Genomic DNA, 9077 nt, shown 5'->3' on the forward strand with positions numbered 1-9077 from the left:
ACCTAGAATAGTAGAGAATGCTATGGGGATGGGAGTGGGGGCTGGGGAGCGGGAGGAGGAAAGGGAAGGGGAACTGTGCTTGGCAGGTAAAATGAATAAAAAGAGAAAAGAACACTATGGGTTAACTCAGAGCTCAGAAGGCTATCAGCGTCAGAGGGTGGGGTGGGGGAGGATGGGAGAGATAACTGTGAGTCCCTGAGCCCTGAAGAGGGAAGGGAAGCACTGGTGGGTAGGGATGGCCAAGTCGAGATGGAGAAAGGGGTAGTTATGAGAACATCATGTTTCAGTCAAGGATACTAGCCCAGAAAAAGAAGGTCATACAACATTGAACTTAACACACACACCCCTCTTCATTTCTGGGGACCTCTTCATTTCCTGGGGGGACCGCTTAGCGCTTGTCTCTGAAATCACTTCAACACGTGGCTTCCAGGATGTGGGCCCAGCTGCAACTCTCATGGCTTCTCCTTCCCAGGGAGCTTTTAAGGTTGAAACCAGGATTGGAGAAGGGTACTGACCCCTGCCTCTCACTCTCTCTCCTAAAGCAAAGGAGAGCCCCCCCCCCTCCCCCCCGACTAAGGGGTGCCTGATTAAAACCTGGTAACAGCGAGCAATCGATCTGCTGGGGCAGAGCAGAGAAATGTGTGACCAGAGTATGCTTGTGTGGACAACCTGAGAAGCGGACTCCGGTCCCTGGGAGCAGAACTTTGGAGCTGGAGTCCAAGGATGTCCAGGCTCTAAGGAGCAACGCCCCCAACCCAGCCGGACGAGGGGGCAGTAGGACCCAGGGGCTGGGAGAGCGGCCCGCAGGCACTGGGGCGGGAGCCGGGGCGGTTTGGGGGAGGTCTTTGGCATTTTTTTCTCCTTCTGGGAGCCACGGAGCTCTCCGGAAGCGTTTCCAACTTTCCAGAAGTTTCTTAGGACAGGCAAGAGGGGGTGGGGACAGCCATATATAGATCCCGGCCCCGGGGCAGTGAGTTGAGTAGAGCCTGTCTGAGAGCCGGTGTCCCGTCGGTCCCGGAGCAGCCCGGCCCAGGTGAGGGGCGGGGGCGGCCGGGCGATTTGACCGAGGGGGATCGGATCAGATCGCTCCCGGAGGGGCTGGGGTCCTGGCACTGGAGGGCAGTGTAAGATCGGACATGGAGCAGTCTTGCTTGGGGCCAGGTTCAACATCGCGGTCCCTGGAGCTGTAGTCTGGGACACGGACGGAGCGGGGGAGGTGTGGAGGAGTCCCAGCAGCTCAGGGGAGGGTAAAGGTGGTGGCAGGGACTGAACAGAGATGACCTTCTGCACAACAGGGAAAGGGCGGGGAGACCTGATTCTCCCGTCGTCCATGGGGAAGGACCAGCTTTCTTACTCTGGGGTGAAGGCCCAGGGACCCGCAGTTGTCGATCCCAGCATCCCCCCTCCCTCCCCGCCACACGTACACACACAGACTGTGTAGGGAGTCTCTGCCCCTAGCACGAGAGGAGCCATAGCCTCGGTTTCTCTTGATCGTGAGTGGGAGTCCCTAGCTGTTAGGGACCCCATGCTTTGGGAGCCGTCACTTTTCAAGTCGCATCCCAGAAGGTGACTGATGGCTGGACTTGACCATTTTCACCCCACCCGAAAGGGGAGTCATCAGGGTCCACCAGGCCCCCGGGTGATTTGAGTCACTCTGGTCGTCTGTCCAGCCATCTAGTTCCTGCAGGGTGAGGACTTCCTCTGAGGCCCAAGGTACCCAGCCTCAGACGAGAGGAAGAAAGCCTTCCCGGTTTGGTCTAAAGGCCTAGCTCTCCACTTTCCAAGTTTCCTGCTGGGCCCTCTGGGCCCCAGGGCCCGGATGGAGGACCGTGGAAAAACTGGGGGCTTTGACTGCCTGGAAGTCGAGCCGAGGCCACACCCTTCTGCTCAGAGAGTTCCTGTACCCATCCCCCATTCCCGTCTGGTCCTTTGTCTCTGTCCCGGGATTCCCTGCAGAGATTTTTTTTTTTTTGGTAGTGGGTTGCTGAGTAACAGTGCCACAGTGGTTGGCGGGAAAGCTTTGCTGAGGGCAGAGCCCCTCACTAGAAACCCTGAACTACTTGAGCTGTGGAGGCCCCAGTCGGACCCTGCTTTCTCCCTGTGCAGAATCCACCTCAGCAGTATCCTCCTCCTTACTCCGTAGCCTTTGGGGGCTGGGCCCGACAGGCCTCTGCTCCCCACGTTCTCTGCGGGGTCCCATCTCTTTACTCTTTTGTTTTCTTTCAGAATGAAAAAGGCAGGCAGTGATCTCCCTCTGAGGCAGTTTCAAGGTACTTTAGACCCTTCAAGTAACTGAGAAACCCCCCCGGTGTTCGTGTCCTGCCTCCTGGCCTCTGCTCCCCTTCTCCCCCATCCCAGGCTCCCAGGGCCAGTGGTTGGTATAGCCTTTGGCCTTCTGGTATCTTGGTTTTGTTTTGTTTCTTTTTTTTTTTTTTCTATGGGACTATAAATTGTCTAACCTTGGCCGGAGGGCTGGCATTTAGCTGTGGCAGAAGGGCTGGGCTGTGGGAGCTGGCTTGCTTGCAGAGACTTGCCCACTTTCATTCCTAATGCTGGGTTTAGCATGGTGGCCCTTCTCCCCAGCCCTGCCTCTTCCCTCAGACTTTGGAAGTGCAGGTGTGAAACTATAAAACCCAGGAGACCCCTGGATTCTTCAGGCAGTTCCTCAGCACCCCTAATTCCCAAGCCAGGCTTCTAGGTTTCTTCTGCTCTGCTGGCCTGTAGAGATAAGGCAACTTCTGCCTGCCACGTCAACACCAGGAGCCTCGCGGCTGCCTGAGGAATCCCAAACTAGTCATTTGGAGCTTTCTGGAGAAGCCCCTCCCAGGTCCTGGTTGGCTGGGCGTGGGGGCTGTCAAGATGGTGGCTGCCACGTGGCAGGGCTAGGCTTCTCTTCCCATTCCTTAGGCAGGCTGGTGGTCTCTGCTGGATTAGTGGTTCTTTCAGTAGGTTGGCCACATGTCTGTGGCTAGGATAGAATCCATAATGCTTCATTTTACACTCACAAGTATCTTTGAGTGTACAATGTACAAGTCATCCTGTCTTCGAGGTCCCATGAGGGAGGAGCATGGTCTGGACATGAGGACCCCACCTCTCTTAAGAGTGAGGCCTCACATCCTCCCCCAGGCAGCTATGAGGCTGTGGTCCTCCATTCCCTCTTCCCCCACTGTTCCTTTATGTTGTTCCTTCGAGGTCCCTAGAAGGGAAGCAGCTGAGGAGGTGGGGTACTGGACTGGCCAGCAGTCATGTCATCTCAGAAATCCCATACTTTTTCAGTCTGGCTAGGCTCTCAAGGGTCTTCCAGAGCAGGGCCCCTCATCCTCCACCCGGGTTCTTTCTGATCTTTTTTTGCCTCGTGGTCTACTTGCCTGAACTGCTTCATGAGGTAGAGAGGGAGTGATGGGCTGAGGGGGACGTGGGAATAGAGACCTTCTTCATCTATGGGGCTTGTCTCGGGGACTCTTGCTACTGCTGGAGTTTGGGGAGAGGACGTGAAGGCATCTTTGAGGTTCTAGGGCAGATGGTGATGTGGCCATGGCTGTCCCACGGGAGGGCAGGATGGAAGGTCTGGCTGTGGCTTTCTGAAGGAAGGAGGGAAACGGTCGGAGCTCTGCTGAGCAGTGACTCATCCCCTTCCTCAGGATCTTGCCCTTGCTGTGATCTTAGGAAACCCCTGTCGAGTCTAAAGACCTGGTCCCAAGAGCATTTGTCGTGGGATTTCCCATCTGGTTCAGGGGCTGTGTGGGCCCTGATGTACAGGCCACGTCCCCGCTAAGAGGGAGGTTTGGGTAATTGGAGACCCTGTTCGGGACTCGGAAAAGAGTCTGAGGCTGGGTGGTAACACGTGCATACACACAATCAAGGTCACTCTAGCGGCTGCAAGTGAGGCCTCTGGGTTCCCCCATTTAATGAGTGAACCGGGCAGTGACTTATTAATGTCCCAGGGCAGAATGCAAGGCACAGAGAGGGCCAGGCCCTCAGTGGCATCTCACGTGGTATCCCCTGCTCAGACATGTGGGCTTCCTACAGACCCCCAGCCCAGCTGCTGCCTTCTCCCAACTGACAGAGGCCCTGAGAGAAGCCATTCTGGCCAAGTGGCCCTGCCACTTAGAAACAACTATGCCAAATGCTAAGCCTTGGGATGTTGTAGGGAACCAGATATGTAGGCTAGGTGTCCAGCTCTGGTGGCTACAGCCTATTCCTGGGCAGCTCTAGATTCATAATTAACTTCTAAATAAGTATAAGTATTGAATATCCCGTGGAAGATACCAGCGGGCGGCCTGGTAATGTGTCAGGAACTTTGTTCTAGGTAAGGAGGTCAAAGTGTGTGGCCCGAGTCACGTCTGGGCTACAGAGCTGAGTCCTCTTGCCCCTGTCCCCTTGGTGACTTGGTGGGTAGGCTAGGGAGAAAGGCTTGAAGTTCAGGGTGGTTCTCTCTCTGTACCCCTCTCAGGTCCTCTGTGGTGCACACGGCTCACCTCCCAACCATGCGCTCTCTCCTGGCCACCCTCTGCCTCTTGGCTGTGGCGCTGGCAGCCGAGGTGAAGAAGCCTGTGGAGGCGGCAGCCCCCGGTACTGCCGAGAAGCTGAGTTCCAAGGCGACCACCCTGGCAGAGCGCAGCACAGGTCTGGCCTTCAGCCTGTATCAGGCCATGGCCAAAGACCAGGCGGTGGAGAACATCCTCCTGTCCCCCTTGGTGGTGGCCTCATCCCTGGGTCTGGTGTCCCTGGGCGGTAAAGCCACCACGGCGTCACAGGCCAAGGCGGTGCTGAGCGCGGAGAAGCTGCGGGATGAGGAGGTGCACTCGGGGCTGGGTGAGCTGCTACGCTCCCTCAGTAACTCCACCGCACGCAACGTGACCTGGAAGCTGGGCAGCCGCCTGTACGGGCCCAGCTCCGTGAACTTCGTGGACGACTTTGTGCACAGCAGCAAGCAGCACTACAACTGCGAGCACTCCAAGATCAACTTCCGGGATAAGCGCAGCGCCCTGCAGTCCATCAACGAGTGGGCTTCGCAGACCACCGACGGCAAGCTGCCCGAGGTCACCAAGGACGTAGAGCGCACGGACGGTGCGCTGCTCGTTAACGCCATGTTCTTTAAGCGTGAGTCTCGGGATGGGGGTGAAGGAGAGGCGGGACCCTTTCCCAGTCTCGCGAGCTTACTTTTCCTAATACTAAATCCTTCGTGGCTTCTCGTCTGAACGTGATAACTACAACTGTCAGAGGCAAGGCTTACTGCTAAACCCTTTTCACGTGCGAGGAACTAGATCCAGTGTGGGAGCCCAGCAGGAGTCTCTAAGATAGGACTATACTTCACCACCTTAGGGTTCTTGTTTGTGTTAGTGGGAACCTTTTTGAGTCAGTAATCAGTTCTGCTTCAACCAAATGAATTAAGGACCCATGGGTGCAGGGTTAAGGAGACCGAGGCCCAGCTAGGCGGAAAAAGACAGGTACCAAGTGCATCTGAATCGACTGAAGGTTAGATCTGGGGTTTGTGGTTTTGTGTAAGTATCCAGATGTGGGGAGACTGACTGACCTTAAGAGCTTGCTGGCAGGTGAAGGTGACCCCTGGTTTACAAATAGGCCATACTAGGTGAGGAGTTAATTGCCATCAGACTGTCTGGACTGGGATGTAGGTCTGGTTGGGACTGGACTGCTGTTATGCATATATGCTTTTGGCCATCTTTCTGACCATGCAAAACTTAAAGAGAAGAAAGTTTTTAAAACTAATTTACTATTTGAATGTGTATGTGTCTAGCCTTGAACTTGTGGAGAAGAATTAAGGGTGGCCTTTGCTCATTCCTGACCAAGGTACAGACCCAGCCTCAGTTACCCAATAGGGAGGAAAGCCTCCCTCAGCAAGTTCCCCAGACATTGACAGATGCCACCCAAACGTGGGGACACGAGCTTCTTGCAGTGTGATCAGAGAGACCTGCATGCTCAGACAGGGAACACGTGCTCCGTGGACTGAGGACTTGCCATACATGAGAAAACAAAGAGCGTGTGGCATGGATGGAGCCTAGGGGCCCTGTCGGGACGGCTCTGAACTGATCATGTCTGGGGGACACAGCTCACTGACATCTCTTTCTGTTTCTCTGCCATAGCACACTGGGATGAGAAATTTCATCACAAGATGGTGGACAACCGTGGCTTCATGGTGACTCGCTCCTATACTGTGGGTGTTACCATGATGCACCGGACAGGTAGGCATAGTCAGACCGAGAGTCAAGGGGTGGGTGAGTTATCAGAGTGCCCAGAGCCTGGTGTGCCCCTTACCTCCCTTCCTCTGCTTTTCATACAGGCCTTTACAACTACTACGATGACGAGAAGGAGAAGCTACAGATCTTGGAGATGCCCCTGGCCCACAAGCTCTCCAGCCTTATCATCCTCATGCCCCACCACGTGGAGCCCCTCGAGCGCTTGGAGAAGCTGCTGACCAAAGAGCAGCTGAAGGCCTGGATGGGGAAGATGCAGAAGAAGGCTGTTGCCATCTCGCTGCCCAAGGGAGTAGTGGAAGTGACCCATGACCTGCAGGTGAGGGCCGGAGGGCTAGGGCAGGCTTCACCCAGTTGCTCAGCAGGTCCATCCTGCATCCACGGGGCATTCAGGTAGTGCTGGGCTCCGCTAATACTGAGAAGTAGGCTCTGCCTTTGGGAGGATGGTGTGGGTAGTTGTCGGGGTTCGCTGATGAGCCCCATGTCTGGGCACCATTATGTCAGGGTCCGGTGCTATCCGGGACCCTAAATTATTTTTCTCTTGATTAGACCCCAACATAAACAATCTCTTCCTCTCTGGAGTGTGTCCGGGATAGCACCCGACCTTGACAGGTAGTACTGAAAACAGTTTGAACAGCTGCTGGGCATTGTCCCTCCGCAGCTGCAGCCCATAATGGGCCGAACCCTCTTAAGAGAATTCCACACAGACGTGCGTATAGGCCAGTTCTGTCTTAGACAATTCCTCTTCTAAGGCTTTCATTGCAGATAACTCTAGACTGTGTCAAGTCAACAAAGCTAATGAGGGGAAAGGAGGGTACAGATCCTGGTGGTATACAGGGTAGCGAAGGGAACCGTAGTTCGAAGCCTCTACCACCATGCCTGGAGCAAGGTGGCTAGGGGTTGACTGTCTCCTTTTGGAGAAGCCTCCGGGGTGGTGTGATGGAGGACGCGGGTATAAGAGCCTGGCGTACTTGACCTCATTTAGCAACCGCTCCCATAGAAACATCTGGCTGGACTGGGCCTGACAGAGGCCATCGACAAGAACAAGGCAGACTTGTCTCGCATGTCCGGCAAGAAGGACCTGTACCTGGCCAGCGTGTTCCATGCCACTGCCTTCGAGTGGGACACAGAGGGCAACCCCTTTGACCAAGACATCTACGGGCGTGAGGAGCTGCGCAGCCCCAAGCTGTTCTATGCCGACCACCCCTTCATCTTCCTGGTGCGAGATAATCAAAGCGGCTCCTTGCTGTTCATCGGGCGCCTGGTCCGGCCCAAGGGAGACAAGATGAGAGATGAGTTGTAGAGTCCCAGAGTGGTCATGGCGTGGCAGGAAGTTGTCAACAGTTCCTGAGACACATGGGTGCTATTGTGGGGGGAGGGGGGCGCCAACCTTGAATAGTCCATGGGGTGGGGGTGGGGTTGGCAATGCAGATCAGAATTCCCGTCTGTGTGAATAGACATTTCAGGCTAGAATCCACTCCACTAGAATATGGGGCCCAGATACTCTGATGCCAAATTCAAGGGTGTCTCAGCCATCTTTCCCTGCCCTCCAAGTTCTAGGTCCAATCTGCCTCAGTCAGTGTTCGTATTTATGGCCGAGTCCCTTTCTTATCTGTGAGACAATCGAGTTGGGGGCAGGGCAGCCCTCTTTCTCACCATCCCCTCAGCCCTCCCCAGTTCTCTCGCTCATCTCCCACTCCCTTTAACCACAGAACTAGGTGCTGCAGCCCCAGGACTGGCCACCCTTAAAATGATCCTTGCCCAGCAGTGGGAGTTGGGAGACAGAGCCTAGGAAGGACCCCCTGGCAAACCCGGCTCTAGGGCCGCTACACTGGGCATTGCAGGGGTGAACTCGTGTTTTTCTCCCTTTTTAGTTTTTCAAAAATGGGGAGGGTAGGGGAGCACATGAGCCTGTGTTGCTTTCAAAATGAAAACCTAATTTGTACAATTTTTTTTTTTTGAATAAAACTTTTCCAATAAAATGTTACGGGAGCGTGGACGTAGATGAAAGAAGGTTCCTATATCATTTTTTCCCCAAGAGACAGTCTGTGCATTAAGTAGGCCATACCTAGCTCCGGAACGCTGGCTGATGACTGAACAGTGGCCTATGGTCACTGTGCTGACGGAGAAGGGAACCTGGGCACCCTGGTCCTGCACGTTGAGGGGTCTTGCTAGTCAACCCTCTGGTCTCAACCTAGGGGCCACAGAGGGCAAATGGGCACATGAGGAATTAATAGGCTTACTGCTTGGTCTAAGCTGTACAGGGGAGGCTAGTGAAAATCCTTCCAGACATACCTCATACTGGGTTTGTGACCAAGGAGGAACCCACAGCCCCCGTCCTCATGTCTGCCTCCTGTGGTCCTTAGGATGCCTCAGGATGGAGATGGGAGTGCAGAGAGGCAGAGGAGACAGGCACTGAGCTCCACCTCTGCTGGCTATGACCTTGCACAGCTCACGCCTCTCTCTGTGTTCCCTCTACTGCCAAGTCCCCCTGGAGGGGTTTGGGCCACCGATGGTCCCTTACCTTGGCCAGACAAGTCAGCCAGGTGGAGGTGGAGCTGTAGAGGGATGCCCCTTTCTCAGCACCACCCCACTGAGTTTAAACAAAACTGTTTAGAAACCCAGACCTGACCTGTCCTTTGAACTCAATCCGTTAGATGTCCACTCTCAAGGGTCTTCATCTGGAAATGGACACTTGGGGTTAGTGACCAGCCTGTGCGTTCAGGGCTCACTACATTCCAACGAAGCCTTTGTAGTGGGTGTCAGCTGCTCTTGAGAGGCCATGCAACACAGCCAGTCCCATGCCTACGCCAGCTTCTCTGTCACATTTTCTTATTTCTGAAGCATTGGGACACTACTGTA

General features: G+C 54.9%; 1 protein-coding gene across 1 annotated transcript; it reads left to right on the forward strand.

The window, feature by feature from the left end:
• The first annotated feature begins 888 nt into the window (after nt 1-888).
• LOC121447682 (serpin H1-like) lies at nt 889-8219 on the forward strand. The gene is made up of 5 exons (XM_041651031.1): nt 889-1033; nt 4454-5103; nt 6105-6203; nt 6302-6534; nt 7216-8219. The coding sequence occupies exons 2-5, from the start codon at nt 4488-4490 to the stop codon at nt 7516-7518; spliced, it is 1251 nt and encodes a 416-aa protein (XP_041506965.1). The 5' UTR covers nt 889-1033; nt 4454-4487; the 3' UTR covers nt 7519-8219.
• The last annotated feature ends 858 nt before the right edge of the window (nt 8220-9077 follow it).

The sequence above is a fragment of the Microtus oregoni genome, unplaced genomic scaffold (genome assembly GCF_018167655.1).
Source record: "Microtus oregoni isolate MIOR12 unplaced genomic scaffold, Mior012 000000F_ref0000247, whole genome shotgun sequence".
NCBI lineage: Eukaryota > Metazoa > Chordata > Mammalia > Rodentia > Cricetidae > Microtus > Microtus oregoni.

Excerpts from the sequence above, each read along its gene's own strand:
- LOC121447682 (XM_041651031.1), top strand. The coding sequence starts at position 4,488 with ATGCGCTCTCTCCTGGCCACCCTCTGCCTCTTGGCTGTGGCGCTGGCA. Across the intron at positions 5,104-6,104 it reads TAACGCCATGTTCTTTAAGC|CACACTGGGATGAGAAATTT; the intron begins GTGAGTCTCGGG and ends TCTCTGCCATAG. Across the intron at positions 6,535-7,215 it reads AAGTGACCCATGACCTGCAG|AAACATCTGGCTGGACTGGG; the intron begins GTGAGGGCCGGA and ends CCGCTCCCATAG.